Source organism: Pelodiscus sinensis, chromosome 22 (assembly GCF_052426305.1).
Source record: "Pelodiscus sinensis isolate ZL-2025 chromosome 22, ASM5242630v1, whole genome shotgun sequence".
Classification (NCBI taxonomy): domain Eukaryota; kingdom Metazoa; phylum Chordata; order Testudines; family Trionychidae; genus Pelodiscus; species Pelodiscus sinensis.
The window spans coordinates 26,529,530-26,549,182 of NC_143073.1; the positions used below are offsets into that span (position 1 = coordinate 26,529,530).

The 19,653-nt window shown below is 67.6% G+C and overlaps 3 protein-coding genes across 4 annotated transcripts; 1 reads left to right on the plus strand and 2 right to left on the minus strand.

Annotated features, from left to right (window-relative positions):
- Window positions 1-1,717: 1,717 nt before the first annotated feature.
- LOC142819556 (phospholipase A2 inhibitor gamma subunit B-like) lies at window positions 1,718-5,638 on the minus strand. 2 transcript variants are annotated; one of them, XM_089772339.1, is made up of 6 exons: window positions 5,347-5,638; window positions 4,012-4,088; window positions 3,776-3,895; window positions 3,370-3,525; window positions 2,622-2,765; window positions 1,718-2,226 (listed from the first exon to the last, which is right to left on the minus strand). In XM_089772339.1, exons 2-6 carry the CDS (start codon window positions 4,034-4,036, stop codon window positions 2,033-2,035), a joined length of 639 nt encoding a protein of 212 aa, XP_089628465.1. In that variant the 5' UTR covers window positions 4,037-4,088; window positions 5,347-5,638; the 3' UTR covers window positions 1,718-2,032. The 2 variants fall into 2 exon arrangements, with proteins under 2 accessions (XP_089628465.1, XP_075763628.2); XM_075907513.2 differs by lacking the exon at window positions 4,012-4,088 and having other exon boundaries at window positions 5,347-5,627.
- Window positions 5,639-9,403: 3,765 nt separating this feature from the next.
- On the minus strand, window positions 9,404-13,827 carry LOC142819660 (interferon-inducible GTPase 5-like). The gene is made up of 3 exons (XM_089772321.1): window positions 13,688-13,827; window positions 12,326-12,946; window positions 9,404-11,898 (listed from the first exon to the last, which is right to left on the minus strand). Exons 2-3 carry the CDS (start codon window positions 12,913-12,915, stop codon window positions 10,704-10,706), a joined length of 1,785 nt encoding a protein of 594 aa, XP_089628447.1. The 5' UTR covers window positions 12,916-12,946; window positions 13,688-13,827; the 3' UTR covers window positions 9,404-10,703.
- On the plus strand, window positions 13,674-17,649 carry LOC112547316 (interferon-inducible GTPase 5-like). Its single transcript, XM_075908116.2, has 3 exons — window positions 13,674-13,806; window positions 14,459-15,161; window positions 16,045-17,649. The coding sequence occupies exons 2-3, from the start codon at window positions 14,467-14,469 to the stop codon at window positions 17,204-17,206; spliced, it is 1,857 nt and encodes a 618-aa protein (XP_075764231.2). The 5' UTR covers window positions 13,674-13,806; window positions 14,459-14,466; the 3' UTR covers window positions 17,207-17,649.
- The last annotated feature ends 2,004 nt before the right edge of the window (window positions 17,650-19,653 follow it).

Consider the following 19,653-nt stretch of genomic DNA (forward strand, 5'->3'; position numbering starts at 1 on the left):
CGCCTCTGAGGCTTTGCTCTGGCAGTCTCAGAGGCGCGGGACCCCGCCGTGGCTGCAGCTTCAGTCCCGGTGCCTGTGGTCTGCTGGGGACGGTCCAGTAGCGCCAAGGAGCCCAGCAGACCACAGGCACCCGGACTGAAGCGGCAGCAGCGGCGGGTTCCCGCGCTTCTGAGGCTTTGCTCTGGCAAAGCCTCAGAAGCGCGGGAACCCGCCCGGTGCCCCTGGTCTGCTGGAGACGGTCTGCAGCAGACCAGGGGCACCGGAGCAGCTTCTGAACGGGGCTTTCTCGCCCCGGAGCTCGCAGGCAGCAATCCGCCACCTCGACCTCCGGGGCGAGAAAGCCCCGTTCGTAAGTGCGGATCCGCGTAAGTCGGGGACTGCCTGTACTGTGATTCACTGGTGTTGGTCGGTTGTGGGGTGCTTAGGACGCAGAGCTTCGGGACAAGGGCAGAGTCCAGTGTTGTCTATGGATTCCCTCTGGCTGGTTCCCCAGCTGTCAGGAAAAGGGAGGTTGGGGCAGGAGGGAAGAGCTTTGCCTTGGGGAGGGGTTTCCCAGTGATCTCTGCCCTGGAAAAGGGTTTTTTTATATTTCCTTGGAATCTCTTGGGTGGTGGCAGCGCGGAACCAGACTGGGCTGGCTGGCGCTCAGGGGGACTGAGACTGAATGTTTGTCTCTGGGAATCGCAGAGGCAGCTTTTGGGGAGTTTATTCTGGGAGCCGGCCCCCCAGCTCCGCACGCAGGTTGGGGGATGGAGCCGTGACACCCGGTTGCAGCCCCTCCAGCTGCCAAGCCCCCCTGGGGCCGTCTGCTCCAGCAAGGGGACCTGGTGCAGCTGGCAGGCTGGCTCGAAGGAGCTAAGGAATCCGTCCAGGTCCCCTGCATCCTTCCACTGGGACAGCACGAACCTCTCCACGTGACCAGCCTTCCTGGCCCCCCCCACCCCCGCAGCCGGGGCGCCTCGGTTCACCCGTCGCCATGGCAACACCGACCTGCAGCCTCCCCCCCCCCCCCCGCAGGAGCAACCTGCCCTGCTCTGCTGCCCCCTCCGACAGCCCCCTGCAGTGTGTGTGGGGGGGAAAGGGGAGCAAAGGAGGGGGCGGGGCTTCAGACAGGGGTGGGGTCTTGAGTTTTCTGCTGTTAGAGCTGGTCCTGGCAGTGGTGACGGGCGCAGGGCCCCCAGCCCGGCTCTCCCCGGCTCCCCACTGAAAGAGGGGCTGGGCTGTGTGGGGCAGGGCCGGGGACCCGGGGACTCAGGGACAGAGCCCTGGATGAAAAGCCTCCACCCCAGAGCCAGCTGCAACCCAGCACCCTGCCAGGGGTCTGCATACAGCCAGCCCCATCCCACCCCAGAGGGGCTGTGTCCCATTGGGCGAGGCCCCCCCCGTAACCAGCCCCCCCGCCCCAGAGGGACCACGTCCTGCCAGGCAAGGGCCCCCCCCGTAACCAGCCCCCCCGCCCCAGAGGGACCACGTCCTGCCAGGCAAGGGCCCCCCGTATAACCAGCCCCCCCGCCCCAGAGGGACCACGTCCTGCCAGGCAAGGGCCCCCCCGCATAACCAGCCCCCCCGCCCCAGAGGGACCACGTCCTGCCAGGCAAGGGCCCCCCCGCATAACCAGCCCCCCCGCCCCAGAGGGACCACGTCCTGCCAGGCAAGGGCCCCCCCGCATAACCAGCCCCCCCCCCCCAGAGGGGCCCTGTCCCCCCCGTACACAAACTTGCAAGTAGTTCCAACTTTATTATATAAAACTTGGCAAATGCATTTTGGGCCCGGATGGGTCTTTCCCGCCAAGATACTGGAACATGAGCCCGGACCTCGACCTTAGTGCAGTGCAGAGACACCCCCCCCCCCAGGCTTGGCATCACAGCCTGCGACCGGCCCCGGGCCTGTCCCGGGGGTCACCGGCTCCTGCCCAGCCCAGGGGCGAGGTCACGGAAGGTACCATGTTGGGGGAGGGGTGTTGGGGGGAGCTCCAGGCAAATGGGGAGGAAGGTGCAATTGGGGGGAGGACAGAAGTGGGGGGGTGATGCAATCAGGAGCGCAGCGCCCAGAAGAGCAACCCCCCCAGGCAGAGGAGGGGCAGCCCCCCCTGGGCCACCCCTGCCCTGCTGCACACGTTGGTCTTCACCACGGCCGGGCGCTGCGAGGCGAACAGGGCCACGGCCCCCAGCTCACACAGGCTGCGGGTGGCACAGCCCACGAAGGCCACGCGGAGATCCTCGAACCCTGGGGGAGGGAGGGTTAGGGTGCAAGAGCCCCTCGCAGCCCCCCACCTCTCCATGGGCACCTGCCCCCCACAACTCCCCCCCAGCAACCCCCCACCTCTCCATGGGCACCTGCCCCCCCACAACTCCCCCCCAGCAACCCCCCACCTCTCCATGGGCACCTGCCCCCCCACAACTCCCCCCCAGCAACCCCCCACCTCTCCATGGGCACCTGCCCCCCACAACTCCCCCCCAGCAACCCCCCACCTCTCCATGGGCACCTGGCCCCCCACAACTCCCTCCCAGTATCCTCCTCCCCTGTGGGCACCTGCCCCCCACAGCCACCCCCACCAGCGCCCCCCACAGCTCCCCACCACCCTGTGGGCACCAGCCCCCCATCCCTTCCCCGCCGGGTACCTGTGGCAGCGGTGGCGGCGAATTGGATGCAGCGGGTCTGCAGGCCGGTGCAGTTCACCACCTCACTGGGCACGCAGACGTCGGAGCCGCGGGCGAAGCAGGAGCGGCACTGCAGGCCGTTAGGCAGGCTGGAGCTGGGCAGCACTGTGGGCCCCAGACAGAGCATGGAGTGAGACAGCCTGCACGGAACCCAGGGGCCTGGCCCCCGGCCGCTCTCACCGCTAGGCCCCACTGCCTCCCACAGCCAGGGAGAACCCAGGGACCTGGCCCCTGGCCGCTCTCACCACTAGGCCCCACTGCCTCCCACAGCCAGGGAGAACCCAGGGACCTGGCCCCCGGCCGCTCTCACCGCTAGGCCCCACTGCCTCCCACAGCCAGGGAGAACCCAGGCATCCTGGCCCCCGGCCGCTCTCACCACTAGGCCCCACTGCCTCCCACAGCCAGGGAGAACCCCGGCGTCCTGGCCCCCAGCCGCTCTCACCACTAGGCCCCACTGCCTCCCACAGCCAGGGAGAACCCAGGGACCTGGCCCCCGGCCGCTCTCACCACTAGGCCCCACTGCCTCCCACAGCCAGGGAGAACCCAGGCATCCTGGCCCCCGGCCACTCTCACCACTAGACCCCACTGCCTCCCACAGCCAGGGAGAACCCAGGCGTCCTGGCCCCCAGCCGCTCTCACCACTAGACCCCACTGCCTCCCACAGCCAGGGAGAACCCCGGCGTCCTGGCGCCGCCCCGGAGGTGCCTACGGGTGATCTCCGGCACGTTGCAGCGGTCGGCCCGGCAGCAGGTCGAGTTCCAGCGCAGGTGGTAGGCGCCGGCCGTCAGCCCGTAGAACTGATTGCAGAGCCGGTCGTCCGAGTTGCATTTCTTCTCATACACCGTCCGCTCCTTGTCCTCGTCCCCTAAGGACATGGGGGTGGAGAGATGGTGCTAGGCCTCATTTGTGGGGAGAATCCCCCAGGGAGGGAGCAGTCAAGGGGCTAGGATACACAAGGGGTTTGCACCCACACCCCTCAGTCTGCCTGCAGCATTGGGGGGGGGCAGTGCTGGGGGAAGCTGGCAGCCCTGGGGGCACTGTTGGGGGAAAGCTCGCAGCTGCTGAGAGGAAGCTTGCAGCACTTCCTGTCCACGCTCCCACAGCCCCAGTCCTACCCTGCTTCTCGTCACGGGCGATGGTGATGCAGCTGTTAACAGTGGCGGAGCAGGTGGCCTCGTTCGTGGTGCAGTTGTAGCCATCCGAACTGGTACAGTTGTAGCAAGAGATGGCACCTCCTGGGCACATGGTCAGGAAGCACAGTCAGAGCTCCTTCAAGGGGCCCACCTAGCCCGGCATCAGGCCTCCTGCCGCCCAGATCCACCCCACAGGCCCATCTAGCCGAGCATCAGGCCTCCTGCAGCCCAGATCTGCCCCATGGGCCTACCAACGCTGACATTTGTCAAAGATGCCACTGGGAAAAATTCTGCCCTGGGTCCAGGGAGAGAAGGGAACGAGTTGCTAGCTCAGCCCGTATCGCTGCCTGCCCCATTGCCGAGCGCCTTCCCCCATCAAGCCAGGAGTCGTGATGCCAGCGCCTCCCCCCCCAGACCCTACACCCCAGCCAGAGCCGGGATCTGAGAGATATTCTGTTATATCACCAGAAGCGATCTGCTGGCTGCGATCCAAACCTCACATTGACTAACCCAAAGCCGCTGAGCCAAGTGACAACACGCCCCGCCCCCTCTGCCCCACCCCCAGCAGGAGCGACAGGGGTCTCCAAACTCGGGGGCTAGACAGTGAGTGTCTCTGGCCATGTGGCAGTGGGTCGGGGGGTGCTGGGTAGAGGGGTGAGGAGTGGCCCATGGGACTGGATATAGAGTATGTTTGGGGCTGGGTACAGGGGGGCCCAGGGCTGGGGGTGTCCCTGGGGGCTGGGTACAGGAGTCCCAGGAGAATGGGGTGTCCCTGGGGGGCTGGGTTCAGCGGTGCCTGGGGAATGGGGTGTCCCTTGGGGCTGGGTTCAGCGGTGCCTGGGGAATGGGGTGTCCCTGGGGGCTGGGTTCAGCGGTGCCTGGGGAATGGGGTGTCCCTGGGGGGCTGGGTTCAGCGGTGCCTGGGGAATGGGGTGTCCCTGGGGGGCTGGGTTCAGCGGTGCCTGGGGAGTGGGGTGTCCCTGGGGGCTGGGTTCAGTGGTGCCTGGGGAGTGGGGTGTCCCTGGGGGCTGGGTTCAGCGGTGCCTGGGGAGTGGGGTGTCCCTGGGGGCTGGGTTCAGCGGTGCCTGGGGAGTGGGGTGTCCCTGGGGGCTGGGTTCAGCGGTGCCTGGGGAGTGGGGTGTCCATGGGGCTGGGTACAGGGGTGCCTGGGGAGTGGGGTGTCCATGGGGCTGGGTACAGGGGTGCCTGGGGAGTGGGGTGTCCCTGGGTGCTGGATTCAGCGGTGCCTGGGGAGTGGGGTGTCCCTGGGGGCTGGATTCAGCGGTGCCTGGGGAGTGGGGTGTCCCTGGGGCTGGGTACAGGGGTGCCTGGGGAGTGGGGTGTCCCTGGGGCTGGGTACAGGGGTGCCTGGGGAGTGGGGTGTCCCTGGGGGCTGGGTTCAGCGGTGCCTGGGGAGTGGGGTGTCCATGGGGCTGGGTACAGGGGTGCCTGGGGAGTGGGGTGTCCATGGGGCTGGGTACAGGGGTGCCTGGGGAATGGGGTTTCCCTTGGACAGGGTGCAGGGGCCCTAGACACGCGCCGCCCCCCCTCACCTGTGCCCAGCAGCGCCGCCAGCACGCCCAGCCCCAGCAGTGCGCCCATGCTGTCTCGCAGGCCGGCCGGCCGTGGGGCTGCTGTTATAGCGCCGGGCCAGGCTGGGCTGGGCTGGAAAAGCCCCAGGCACTGGCTCTACCTGTTCGCCCCCCCCCCCCCGCGTGCAATCCAACCGCCCTGCCCCACCGCAAGAATGTCTGCCCCCGGCCCACGACACTGCTGGGGGAAGCGCGCAGCACTCGGGGCATTTCCGCAGGGGAGGTCAGTGGCGAGGGCAGGGGGGCTGGGAGCCAGGCTGGGGCAGCGGGGGGGGAGCGGTTCGAGCTGGCTCTGTCCCCGGCGGGGCAGTGGGGGGGAGCGGTTAGAGCGGCGGCGGGGGGGGCCGCAGACAGACCGGCTGCCCCTCGCGCGTGGCTGATTTGTTCCGGCGTCAGCTCCTGCGTCAGCCTGGAGCCGCTGCCCCGGTCCCCCCCCCCCCGCCTCCCCTCCAGGCGGCCCGGCCCCTGGTCCCCCCCCCCCTCCCTGGTCCCCCCCCCGCCTCCCCTCCAGGCGGCCCGGCCCCTGGTCCCCCCCCGCCTCCCCCCGGCCCCGGCCCCTCCCCCCCCCCGCCTCCCCGCCCAGGCGGCCCGGCCCCCCCCCCCCCGCCTCCCCGCCCAGCCCCGGCCCCCCCCCCCCCCCCGCCTCCCCGCCCAGGCGGCCCGGCCCCTGCTCGGCTCCCAGGTCGCCTGGCTTCTCTCCCCAGCTCTGGCAGGGCAGTGGGGGCCAGTGGTTAGAGCAGGAGGCTGGACCGGGACGCAGCGCCCCACACCCGGCCGTGCCAGGGGGAGGGGCAGGGGGGCGGGCGAGGCCAGGAATGTGGGCGGACGGGTCCAGCGGGAGCCAGGGCAGCACCAGGGCCGCGATCCGAGCGCCCTGGGGGCAGGGGGCGGCCGGCTCGGCGGGGCCAGGTGAGCCAGCGGGCGGAGGGGCGGGACCCGGCCGCCTAAAAATAGCCCCACTCTGGGGCGGGAAGGGTCAGCTCCTTGAAGCAGAAAATAGGCTTCAGGGCAAGCGCCAGCTCCCTCCGCCCCCGGGCCCCGCCCCCTCCGCTCCCACCACTAGTCCTCACTGCCCGCCCAGGCACTCTGGGAGAGAAAGGGGGAGTTTTAGGCGGCTGAGGGGCTGTATGGGGGGGGGGGGGCTCAGTGCCCGGATGTGACTGGTTCAATGTGACAAGGGGGGGGGGGTGGTTGTTGCAGGGCCCAGCCCAGAACTGGAGTCGGGGACTGGTGCTCCGGTGCCCCCGCCCTGCCCAGAGGACACGGCCCAGCTGGCCCCGGCGAGGGGAGAAGAGGGGCCCAGGCGACCCAGTTACCCGCAGAGAGACACTGGCGGGGGGGGCTGTTGTGGGAGCATCGGGGGCTCGGCTGGCAGATGGGGACTCGGATGGGGGGCAGGGCAGACCGAGCCCCGGGCTGCAGGGGAGACTCCGAGGGGCGGGGCTGGGGGGCCAGGCTTTGCTGGGTTCAGAGCCCCATAACCCGCCTGCTGGGGGCTGGCCGGGAGTCGCTCTGGGCTGGGGAGCAGGCTGGGCTAGGCCCTTGGGAGGGGAGGCCCCGGGGGTCCAGGGGGAGGGGACCCTCTGAGGGGGCTCATGGTGGAGCCAGGTGGCCAGAAGCCCTGGGAGGCGCCGTCCCAGAGGCAGAGGGGCAGACCCCCCAGGGGAGAGTGGGCCCCCCAAGAGAGGGTCACCACAATGGAGGGGGCTCCCCGAAAAGGGGCTGCTGCTCAGGAGAGGGGGTCCCATCCGGGGGCTGATGGGCCAAGTATGGGCATGACCTGTGAGCCGTGACCCTTGAACTCAGCCCCCCCCACTCCTACCATTAGACTCCACTCCCCCCCCCAGAGACAACCCACGTGTCCTGGCTCCCACGTGGATGAAGCACCAGACAGATCCGGGATGGGGGGGGAAGGTTCCCAGCCGTAACCTTTATGGGACACCAGACTGACTGTCCCTCTGGGCCAGGGGTTCCCAAACTTTTTGACCCAGGGACCAGTAAATCCATTCACGAGCTTTCGGAGGACCGGTAACATTCATTTGCATATTTGCATATTCATTAAGCAAATTACAAATATGCAAATATGGTGGGTTTGGTCCTCCCAAAGCCCCCAGAGCCAGCTTTAGCAAAGCTTTTGATACGGCCGCCCACAATATTCTTACCGGCAAGTTACGGGACTATGGACTGTGATCCGCTAACCCTGCACCCCCACGGCGGGTATCGAAAGGGGCTCGTTTACGTTCAGAAAGACGACACCGTCTTTGGAATTTTGTATCCACGTTCTCATTCCGGGTGGTGAACGCACCGGGCTCTCCCCATTCTGACCCACCGTGGGGCCGTTCAACCTCGCTGGCAGTGGGGAGATTTACAAGGCACCACGGCTTTTCCGTTGTATTCCGGCTCCGCACGCCTGAACTGTCCTGCTCGCCGCTGGCCGATTCCTCCCCCCGGCCAGCCCGGCTGTCTCCACCAGCCGATTCTCTCCAGATCTCTCCTGGCAAGCCCTGCTGACCCCGCAAGCTGGTTTCCTGCCCCCTCCCCCCCGCGATCTCCCCTGGCCCAGCCCCACTGCTCCTGCCCCCCCAGCCAGCCCTGCTTCTGCCAGCCAGTTCTCCCCCTCCCCACGGCGATCTCCCCTGGCCAGCCCCACTGCCCACCCCCACCAGCCCTGCTTCTTCTGGCCAGTTCCCAGCCAGCCCTGCGGTCTCCCCCAGCCAGCCTCACTGCCCCAGCCAGCCTCACTGCCCCAGCCAGCCCTGCGGTCTGCCCCAGCCAGCCTCACTGCCCCAGCCAGCCCTGCGGTCTGCCCCAGCCAGCCTCACTGCCCCAGCCAGCCCTGTGGTCTGCCCCAGCCAGCCTCACTGCCCCCGCCAGCCCTGTGGTCTCCCCCAGCCAGCCTCACTGCCCCAGCCAGCCCTGCGGTCTCCCCCAGCCAGCCTCACTGCCCCAGCCAGCCTCACTGCCCCCGCCAGCCCTGCGGTGTGCCCCAGCCAGCCTCACTGCCCCCGCCAGCCCTGCGGTGTGCCCCAGCCAGCCTCACTGCCCCAGCCAGCCCTGCGGTCTGCCCCAGCCAGCCTCACTGCCCCAGCCAGCCCTGCGGTCTCCCCCAGCCAGCCTCACTGCCCCAGCCAGCCTCACTGCCCCAGCCAGCCCTGCGGTCTGCCCCAGCCAGCCTCACTGCCCCAGCCAGCCCTGTGGTCTGCCCCAGCCAGCCTCACTGCCCCCGCCAGCCCTGTGGTCTCCCCCAGCCAGCCTCACTGCCCCAGCCAGCCCTGCGGTCTGCCCCAGCCAGCCTCACTGCCCCCAGCCAGCCCTGTGGTCTCCCCCGGGTACCCGCCAGCTGGTTCCTACCCCTGCGATCTCCCCTGGCCAGCCCCACTGCTCCCCCCCCCCCCGTCAGCCCTGCTTCTGTCAGCCAGTCCCCCCCTCCACCTGCGATCTCCCCTGGCCAGTCCCACTGCTCCCCCCCCCCCCGGCCAGCCCTGCCCCGCGATCTCCCCCAGCCAGCTTCACTGCCCCCACCAGCCGGTTCCCACCCATGCGATCTCCCCTGGCCAGCCCTGCTTCCGCCAGCCAGTTCCCTCCCTATGTCCCCCCAGCACCTCCACTGCCCCGATCCTGCTTCCCATATCCAACCCTCCACAGCCAGCAATAAGAGCTCACCTGGTGACCCTCACTATGCCTCTGCCGGGAGCCTGAACCATACGGCTGCATCCGCCCCGCCCGGCTCCGGGCTTGGGGAACCCAGCGCTGAACGGACAGTCCGGGAGCCCGGAGCAGCCACGCTGAGGCCTGGCAATGCCACGGCCCATGGTTTGGGAAACGCTGCTCTGGACTATGGAGCAACACATTGGAACTGCAATTTATTAGATGCATTACGGCAGCACCCAGTAGCGCCAGGCCTCATTGGGCTAACAACGATGAACAGCCCCTATTTATTAGGTGCATTACGCGAGCACTAGGTGCTGTTCATTATAAATGCTATTTATTATGTGCATTACAGTAACACTAGGTGTGGTACCTTACAATTGCTATTTATTAGGTACATTATGGTAGCGCTAGCTGCGGTACATCACAATTGCTATTCACTAGGTGCATTATGGGAGCACTAGGTGCTGTACATCACAGTTGCTCTTAGGTGCATTACAGTAGCATTCTGCTATTTATTATGCACATTACGGTAGCACAAGGTGTGATTCCTTACAATTGCTATTTATTAGGTGTATTACGGCTGTGCTAGGTGCAGCACATCACGCTTGCTCTTAGGTGCATTACGGTAGCACATGGTGGCCCATAGACCCAAGCAGAGCTGTGGAAGGAATCTCCCGTCCCACTTTTGAGGACCGGCAGGACCCCCACGGAGGATGGATCCCCCACATTTCACTGCTGCGTCAGGGCCCCCCAAAAGCCAGGGACCCCACGGAGGATGGATCCCCCACATTTCACTGCTGCGTCAGGGCCCCCCAAAAGCCAGGGACCCCACGGAGGATGGATCCCCCACATTTCACTGCTGCGTCAGGGCCCCAAAAGCCAGGGACCCCACGGAGGATGGATCCCCCACATTTCACTGCTGCGTCAGGGCCCCCCAAAAGCCAGGGAGTGGGGCTGGACCCAAGCCCCACAAGCCAGGTCAGACCCTGCTCCAGGCGGGAGGAGGCCTCCTCACACCAAGGTCGCTGGGTGATCCAGAGCCAGCATGGGGCAGAGCAAGGACCGGGTCCGTGTTACCGACCTCGGGGATCCGGGGTACTGTGGGGGACGAACTGCAAGGAGAACCACCCCTACCGCCGCCCAGGGACATGGGGCCAGCTGGGGGTCTGGCCCCAGTGACCCCAGCAGAGCTGTGGCTGATTGACCCAGTGTGGGGGTGGGGGTGCCTTCAGGAGGCTGTGCTGAGACAGCAGCCACAGAAACGGGGGGCACAATGGAGGCAGGGGTGGCAGCAGCAGTCCCTGTGCATGGGGGGGGGGTCTGAGCTTCCCCTGCCCCCCAATGCTGCTGCCTCTGATAGTAACCCCCCAGGACGGGCTCCTGCCTGCCCCCCACCTCTGTAAGAGGCGGGGGGGCGGGTCCGTGGAGCCGATAGGAGCTGGCTTGAAAGCCGTTCCAGCCTGCCCCCTCCCCTCCGCGCTGCTGCTGCTCTATCAGAGGCAGCCGCCCGGGGGCGGGGCAGGCAGATCCGGGGCTGGCAGGGAGCCTGCTTCAAGCCAGCTCCCCGGGGCACCGGCTCCTGCTCCCCCGGCCCTTGCTGCCTCTGACCCGGCGGCGGGGGGGGGGGCGGGGGGGGCCGAGGTCAGCCAGGCGCCGCGCGGACAGGCCTACTCGAAGGCCTTGAGAAGGACCCGCCGGGCGTCGGCCGCCAGCTCGTCCAGGCACTGGCTGAGCATGGAGTAGGTGGTGTGGAAGGAGATGCCCCCGGAGGCCAGCGCCCCGTAGAAGGGGATCCGGTGGAAGAAGCAGTTGGCCACCACCAGGCCCATGCCGGCGGCCTTCTGCAGCAGCCCCACCACCACCTCCCTGCTGATGCCGCGCCCCAGCGGGCTGCGCACCTCGGCCCGCAGCACCTCCAGCGGCTTCCCGGCCCGCTCGGCCAGCCGGGCCAGCGAGGCCGCGTCCAGCCCGAAGTCCTGCCGGTAGGCCGCCAGCTTGCGCAGCAGGATGGAGACGTCGCAGGTGAAGGCCAGCCCCGGCAAGGGCACGGCGGCCACCAGGCTGGACACCAGGGCCACCTTCCAGACCTCCTGGTGCAGCACCCGGCGCTTCTTCTCCAGCAGGGCCGCCGAGAGGCTGGGCAGGGCCAGGAGGAAGGCCTGGCCCTTGTGCCCCGGCAGCTCCCGCTCCAGCGTCTCCACGAAGGCCTGGAAGTCGTATTTCTCCACCTCGAAGCTGCTGAGGAGGAAGACCCGGGCGTCGTCCAGCCCCGCCTGGCTCAGCCGCTCCCGGCAGTCCCGCCTCATCTCCTCCAGCACCTCCTCCTCCTCCGGCGGGCGCCTCCTCCGCCGCGTGGCCTGCAGGTCGGCGTCGGCCTTGGCCCGCACGAAGTAGAAGCGCTTGCCTTGCTGCGCCATGGCCCGGGCCAGCAGGACGTGGTTCTCCTTGAAGCGCTCCGAGGCCAGCAGGATGAAGACGTCGTAGCGCGAGAACTCCACGGCCTCCAGGTAGCGGTGGGCCTGGAAGCTGGGCGTGCCGATGCCCGGCAGGTCCCACAGCGTCACGTTGGGGTGGCCGGGGTAGGGGTAGGCCGTGGGCCGGGCCGTGGTCTCGGTCACGCCCGTGGGGGCGGCCCCCTCGTCCTCGTCGCCCAGGCCCCGCAGGGCGTTGACGAAGGTGGACTTGCCGGCCCCCGACTCCCCGGTGACGGCCAGGTCCAGCCGGGCGTTCCAGAGGGCCTCCAGGCTGCACTGGATGCGGGTCACCACCTCGGCCAGGCCGCCCAGCTCGTAGGCCTCCTGCATCTCGGCCAGCTCCCGCTCGCTGAGCAGCTCGAAGCCGGAGAGCGCCGGGCGCAGCACCCTGCGGGCACGGGGGGCGTGAGCGACGGGGTGGGGCGGGGAGCTCTGCGCTAACAAACCCCGCCCCCCAGAGGCCCTCCCCCTGCCAGTCCCCCAAAAACCCTACAATAACACGCCGGCTGCACCGCTCTCAAACATCCCACTATCAGCCCGCCAGGGAGACCCTGCGATAACAACCCACCAGGGAGACCCTGCAATAACAACCCACCCTGGAGACCCTGCAATAACAGCTGACCCGGGGAACCTTCCAATACCAGCCCACCTGGGAGACCCTACAATAACAACCCACCCGGGGAGACCCTACAATAGCAACCCACCCGGAAGATCCTACAATAACAGCCCAACCAGGAAACCGTGCAATACCAACCCACCCGGGAAACCCTGCAATACCAGCCCGCCCGGGAGACCCTACAGTAAACAAGCCGCACCTCTCATAGACTCGGAGGTCTCCCAGCAGAGCCTGGCGCAGCAGGGGCCCGTCCAGCTCCTGGGGCTCGTGGCCGGAGATGAGGAAGACGGCGGGCGAGGGCTCCTCGAGGCCGTGGGCCACCAGGGACTGGGCGCAGGCCTCCCGCAGGGCCTGGAGGGCCTGGGCCCGCTGGTAGCGCCCGCCCAGGAGCCGGCGCAGGGTGTGCAGGTCCAGGTCGGCCTTGGTGCGGGCGAAGTGCACGGCCTTGCCGGCGCGGCGGGCGTCCTGGGCCAGGCGAGCGTGGCTGGCGCCGAAGAGCCGGTCGGTGGCCAGGACCAGCACGTCGCCCTCGGCCAGCCAGCGCGCCGGCCCCTCGCCCGCCTCCAGCGCCAGCTCCCACAGCAGCAGGTTGGGCCGGGCTGGGTCGGGGTACAGCACGGGCCCCCCCAGCCGGGCCGGGGCCCCCAGCGGGGCCGCCCGGGCGTCGCCCTCCGCCAGGTCCCGGGCAGCGTTGAGCAGGGCCGACTTCCCGCAGCCCGGCGCCCCCACGATCACCACGGACACGTCGCCCCGGTCCGGGGAGCCCGGCGAGGCATCTGGCGAGGACATGGCGGGGCCCGGCGGCTCGGTCCTCGGGGGGCTGCGAAGACAGAGATGGGGTTGTCTGGGGGGCAGCCCCCTACCCCGCCCCCCAGGCCTCGTCCCGAAATCCCACCCGCTCCTGACCGAACCCCAATCCCCGTCCCCTCCCAATTCCGCTGGGAGAGGGGGCTGGACCACAGAAGGGTGCCCGGGGGGCAGGACGGGGTGGGCTGAGAGCGGGGGCAGGGTTTCAGGAGACAGACAGACTGTGCAGGGGGGGGGGGGCGGGCGGACAGACAGGGGGTGCACGGGGCTGGAGGGAGGAGCATGGGGGAGGGGGGCCCGGGGAAAGGCACGAGATGGGGGCGCATGGGCCGGGGCCGGGCCCGGGGGGTCCCAGGGGGCACACAGGGAGGAGGTTCAGAGGGGTCCAGGGGGGCAGGGGGGCCGCACGGAGGGGGGGGGGGGGGAGCGGGGGGGGCGGGGGGCGCCGGGGGGGGCCGGGCGGGGGGTCCCAGGGGGCGCACGGGGCGGAGGTTCGGGGGGTCCGGGGGGCCGGGGGGGGGGCGGGCACCAGGGGGGGGGGGGGGTCCCAGGGGGCCCGGGGGGTCCCAGGGGGCGCACGGGGCGGAGGTTCGGGGGGGTCCGGGGGGCGCACGGGGGGGGCCGGGCCCGGGAGGTTCCAGGGGGCGCACGGGGCGGAGGTTCGGGGGGTCCCAGGGGGCGCACGGGGCGGAGGTTCGGGGGGTCCGGGGGGGGTCCCAGGGCTGGCCGGGCCCGGGGTCCCCTGCGCACTCACGGCTCCGCGGCGTCTCTCCCGGCTCCTCCCCGGTCCGGCCCCTCGGGCGGAGCCGCCTCGTCAGTTTCTATTTCCCGGCCCCGCTGTCACCGAGCCCGGACCTGCGGGACCCACAGCGGGTGAGCGGCGGCGCTGCGCAGGGACCTAGCGACCTCCCCCCTGCCCCATAGAACCCAGCGTCCTGCCCCCCCCCACCCCCCTGCCCCATAGAACCCAGCGTCCTGCCCCCCCACCCCCCTGCCCCATAGAACCCAGCGTCCTGCCCCCCCGACCCCCCGCCCCATAGAACCCAGCGTCCTGCCCCCCTGACCCCCCTGCCCCATAGAACCCAGCGTCCTGCCCCCCCGACCCCCCAGCCCCTGCCCTCCTGCCCCCCCTGCCCCATAGAACCCAGAGTCCTGCCCCCCTGCCCCATAGAACCCAGCGTCCTGCCCCCCTGACCCCTCTGCCCCATAGAACCCAGCGTCCTGCCCCCCCGCCACATAGAACCGAGAGTCCTGCCCCCGCCACATAGAACCGAGAGTCCTGTCCCATAGAACCCAGCGTCCTGCCCCCCCCCCCCCCCACCCCATAGAACCCAGAGTCCTGCCCCTCCTGCCCCCCCCCCCCATAGAACCAGAGTCCTGCCCCCCGCGCCCCATAGAACCCAGGCATCCTGCCCCCCCCCCCACGTAGTGCCTGAAAGAACGTACGACCCTCCCACCTCCTGCTCTCACCACTAGACCCCACTCCCCTCCCCGGGGCCTGACTCCCGCTTGCTTCTCCCGGCAGCTGTGGCCATGGAGGGCCCGGCGGGGTTGGACGCCGCTTTCCTGCGGGACCTGCGGGCCTGCTACGAAGAACAGGACCCCGGCACGGCCGCCTCCCGCCTCCAGGCGCTGCTGGACTCCGTCAAGGCCCTGCAGGCCGACGTGGCCGTGGTGGGCCGCCGGGGGGCCGGGGTCACCACGCTGGTCCAGGCCCTGGTGGGGGAGCCCCCCAGCCTGGCCGACCCCCGGGCCTTCTTCCAGCCGGTGCCAGAGCCCCCGGGGCAGCCGGTCGGCTACCCCCACCCCACCTACCCCACCCTGGCGCTGTGGGACCTGCCAGGCTTCCAGGAGACGGAGCCGCCGGGCGACTACGTCAAGCGCCTGGGGGACCTGGCCCGGTTCAGCTGCCTGGTGCTGGTGCTGGACGGGGGGGGCCCGGCGGAGCCCCTCCTGCAGCTGCTCAGGGCCTTCCAGCAGAAGCAGAAGCCCTGCTACGTGGTGCGCACCAAGGTGGATCTGGACCTGCACACGGCCAAGCGGCGGCTCCGGGCTCGCTACAGCCCGGCACAGGCCCTGGCCCAGGCCCGCAGCGGGGTGGCCGAGGCGCTGGCCGGGCACGGGCTGGAGGCCGGCAGGGTGTTCCTGCTCTCCGCCCTGGAGCCCCACAGGTTCCAGTTCAGCCACTTCCAGGCCAGGCTGGAGGAGGAGTTGGTCCAACTGAAGAGGTGAGGGGGCAGGGGGCGTCCGGATGCCTGAGCTCTGGGGCCTAGAGGGGGGCAGCCCGGGGCCTGGCCAGGACGCCTCGGTTCTCACCCTGCCTAGTGGTAAGTGCATGGAGGGGCTGACTCCTGGCTTCTGCCTCTAGCTGTGCCAGGGGAGTGGGCTTAGTGGTTAGAGCAGAGGGGAAGGACGGGCTGCCAGGACTCCTGGGTTCTGTCCCTCTCTGGGAGGGGAGTGGGCCTAGTGGTTAGAGCAGAGGGGAAGGCCAGGCTGCCAGGATTCCTGGGTTCTGTCCCTCTCTGGGAGGGGAGTGGGCCTAGTGGTTAGAGCAGAGGGGAAGGCCAGGCTGCCAGGATTCCTGGGTTCTGTCCCTCTCTGTGGCAGGGGAGTGGGCCTAGTGGTTAGAGCAGAGGGGAAGGACAGGCTGCCAGAACTCCTGGGTTCTGTCCCTCTCTGTGCCAGGGGAGTGGGCCTAGTGGTTAGAGCAGAGGGGAAGGACAGGCTGCCAGGACTCCTGGGTTCTGTCCCTCTCTGGGAGGGGAGTGGGAAAAATCTGCTTTTTAACAGAAAGTGCAGTGAAATGTCCCCATCACAGTGAGTGCTGGGTAGATTTCCCCGCCCCGTTGGGCCAGGTGCTACACAGCCCCTGCCCCACGCTCTCCAAGAGATGGGAGCTTCCAATTTTCATAGACAAAGGCAGGCTCCTCCCCCATTACACAGGTGGGGAAACTGAGGCCCAGAGAGTAGCAGTGACTCACAGGGAGTCGGCGGCTGAGCTGGGAACAGCCCCCAGGCGTCCTGAGTCCCAGAAATGCCGGGTACAAGCTTCCTCTCTGCCCAAAGCGCAGCAGAAGGCTCCAATCCCCGCGTCCTGTCCTCTCCGTGCAGGGTCCAGGACGGGGAGCTGGAGGACCTGAGGGCCGTGAGCCCGCGGAAGATCCAGGAGCTGTACCAGGCCTGCGCCACGGAGGGACTGGCAGAGGTGCCCGTCATCATCCGCTCGGCTCTGGAGGAGCCCTCCTGGATCCGGCTGGACGTGGCGGTGCTGGGGGAGGCCGGCTCGGGCAAGTCGGCACTGGTGAACGCCCTGAGGGGGGTGGGCTGCGGGGATCCGGGGGTTGCACCCACGGGGGTAATGACCACCACCCAGAAAGCCACAGCGTATGCCCACCCCACCGTGCCCGGCCTGTATCTCTGGGACCTGCCGGGAGTGGGGGTGACGGAGGAGGACATGGAACGGCTGGATCTGTCCCGCTACGACTTCTTCCTGCTGACGGCCTCCGAGCGCTACCGCCACGCCCAGAGCCAGCTCGCCCGGGCCATCAGCGCAGCCAGCAAGCAGTTCTTCTTCGTCAGGACCAAGCTGGATGTGGACGCCCCGCCCGGCCCCGCGCCCGGCCCCGAGCCTGGCCCCGCGGAGGAGATCCGCAGCAGCTGCATGGACGCCCTCCGGAAGGACGGCGTGGGCTCCCCAAGGGTCTTCCTCGTCTCCAGCCTTCTCCGCGAGGCCTACGACCTGCTGGCCCTCCAGACAGCCCTGGAAACCGACGCTCCGGCCCTGAAGAGGGAGGCTCTGGAGAGGGCCATCCCCGTGGTCTTGAGCCGCCTGGTGAGGAGGAAGAGCAAGGCGCTGATGAGGGATGTCTGGGGCAAGACCCTGCAGAGCTGCCTCTACTACGAGGAGAAGCCTGGCCCGGATGCGGCCACCAGCCTCATGGTCATGGCCTCGGCGTTTGCCATCGATCTGAGCCTGGATGAGGAGTCTCTGGCCCAGGTAGCCAAAGCCACAGGGAAGCCGGTCGGGCTTCTCCAGGCTGAGATCCGGTGCCCCTGGCTCAGGCACCCCGACCCAGAGCAGGTGCTGAGGCAGATCACTAAGTCAGTACCCTTCTCCTCCCGGGTGTGGAGTCTGGTGCCCTACTGGGGCCAGGGGGCCGTGGGGCCGCCCGAGATCTCCTTGGAGGCCACGTACCGGGCACTGGCACAGGCCCTGGCAGAGATGACAGATGATGCAGAGCGGATGTTTCGCCGAGCCTATGCCAAGGAGTAGGAGGAGGGGCTGTTTGTAGAGTACCCTTGCCCAGTGCAGAGATGCAGCCAGCTCTTGGGTGGGGCACCAGAGCTATTTACACAGGGCTCCCTTCCCTGGTGCTGAGATGCAGCCACCTGGGGGAGAGGGTCAGGAGTGTGGGGACCCCTCTCCTGCTGGGAGCTGTAGCTATGCGGCGGTGTGGGTGGACACTGTGTGACACAGGGCTTGCTGCTGCATTGAAGGAGTGTGTGTGTGTGTAGCTGTGTAATTGCATGGTTCTCCCCCGCTTACTGCACTTGTCAGAGGAACCTGTCCCCTGCCCCTTGCGCAGACACCCTGCTGAGCTCAAGGAGACTGATGTTCTGGCCAGAGCCACAGCCGCTGGGCCCTCCACAGCACAGACTTTGTATTAGTTCTTTCTTGTCTATTTTCCTTCAAGCCGAAATAAAGTGGAGACCCAGGCAGGACCTTTGCTCTGTGGTGAGGGAAATGAGGAAAGCAGGGGGAGCTGCTGCCTGCCCTACAGTACCCTGGGAGTTGGGGCTCTGGACACCCCAGTGCACCCTGGGAATATGGGACTCTCCATGCCCCAGTGCATCATGGAATGTGGGGCACTGGACACCCCAGTGCACCTTGGGAATATGGGACTCTCCATTCTCCAATGCATCATGGAATGTGGGGCTCTGATCACACCAGTGCACCCTGGGAATATGGGGCTCTCCGTGCCCCAGTGCATCATGGAATGTGGGGCTCTGATCACACCAGTGCACCCTGGGAATATGGGGCTCTCCGTGCCCCAGTGCATCATGGAATGTGGGGCTCTGATCACACCAGTGCACCCTGGGAATATGGGGCTCTCCGTGCCCCAGTGCATCATGGAATGTGGGGCTCTGATCACACCAGTGCACCCTGGGAATATGGGACTCTCCATGCCCCAGTGCATCATGGAATGTGGGGCTCTGGTCACACCAGTGCACCCTGGGAATATGGGGCTCTCCATGCCCCAGTGCATCATGGAATATGGGGCACTGGACACCCCAGTGCACCCTGGGAATATGGGGCTCTCCATGCCCCAGTGCATCATGGAATGTGGGGCTCTGGTCACACCAGTGCACCCTGGGAATATGGGACTCTCCATGCCCCAGTGCATCATGGGAATGTGGGGCTCTGGACACCCCAGTGCACCTTGGGAATATGGGACTCTCCATCCTCCAATGCATCATGGAATGTGGGGCTCTGATCACCCCAGTGCACCCTGGGAATATGGGGCTCTCCATGCCCCAGTGCATCATGGAATGTGGGGCTCTGATCACACCAGTGCACCCTGGGAATATGGGGCTCTCCATGCCCCAGTGCATCATGGAATATGGGGCACTGGACACCCCAGTGCACCCTGGGAATATGGGACTCTCCATGCCCCAGTGCATCATGGAATGTGGGGCACTGGACACCCCAGTGCACCTTGGGAATATGGGACTCTCCAGCCACCAATGCATCATGGAATGTGGGGCTCTGATCACCCCAGTGCACCCTGGGAATATGGGGCTCTCCATGCCCCAGTGCATCATGGAATGTGGGGCTCTGATCACACCAGTGCACCCTGGGAATATGGGACTCTCCATGCCCCAGTGCATCATGGAATATGGGGCACTGGACACCCCAGTGCACCCTGGGAATATGGGGCTCTCCATGCCCCAGTGCATCATGGAATGTGGGGCTCTGGTCACACCAGTGCACCCTGGGAATATGGGACTCTCCATGCCCCAGTGCATCATGGAATGTGGGGCACTGGACACCCCAGTGCACCTTGGGAATATGGGACTCTCCATCCTCCAATGCATCATGGAATGTGGGGCTCTGATCACCCCAGTGCACCCTGGGAATATGGGGCTCTCCATGCCCCAGTGCATCATGGAATGTGGGGCTCTGATCACACCAGTGCACCCTGGGAATATGGGGCTCTCCATGCCCCAGTGCATCATGGAATATGGGGCACTGGACACCCCAGTGCACCCTGGGAATATGGGACTCTTCATGCCCCAGTGCATCATGGAATGTGGGGCACTGGACACCCCAGTGCACCTTGGGAATATGGGACTCTCCATCCTCCAATGCATCATGGAATGTGGGGCTCTGATCACCCCAGTGCACCCTGGGAATATGGGGCTCTCCATGCCCCAGTGCATCATGGAATGTGGGGCTCTGATCACACCAGTGCACCCTGGGAATATGGGGCTCTCCGTGCCCCAGTGCATCATGGAATGTGGGGCTCTGGACACCCCAGTGCACCCTGGGAATATGGGACTCTCCATGCCCCAGTGCATCATGGGAATGTGGGGCTCTGGACACCCCAGTGCACCTTGGGAATATGGGACTCTCCATCCTCCAATGCATCATGGAATGTGGGGCTCTGATCACCCCAGTGCACCCTGGGAATATGGGGCTCTCCATGCCCCAGTGCATCA

Coding starts and splice junctions, on each gene's coding strand:
- LOC142819660 (XM_089772321.1), bottom strand. CDS start 12,915: ATGTCCTCGCCAGATGCCTCGCCGGGCTCCCCGGACCGGGGCGACGTG. Junction 11,899..12,325: donor GACCTCCGAGTCTATGAGAG/GTGCGGCTTGTT, acceptor CCGTGCCCGCAG/GGTGCTGCGCCCGGCGCTCT.
- LOC112547316 (XM_075908116.2), top strand. CDS start 14,467: ATGGAGGGCCCGGCGGGGTTGGACGCCGCTTTCCTGCGGGACCTGCGG. Junction 15,162..16,044: donor GAGTTGGTCCAACTGAAGAG/GTGAGGGGGCAG, acceptor CTCTCCGTGCAG/GGTCCAGGACGGGGAGCTGG.
- LOC142819556 (XM_075907513.2), bottom strand. CDS start 5,395: ATGGGCGCACTGCTGGGGCTGGGCGTGCTGGCGGCGCTGCTGGGCACA. Junction 2,766..3,369: donor CAACGTGCCGGAGATCACCC/GTAGGCACCTCC, acceptor TGGGGCCCACAG/TGCTGCCCAGCTCCAGCCTG. Junction 2,227..2,621: donor CGCCGCCACCGCTGCCACAG/GTACCCGGCGGG, acceptor TCCCTCCCCCAG/GGTTCGAGGATCTCCGCGTG.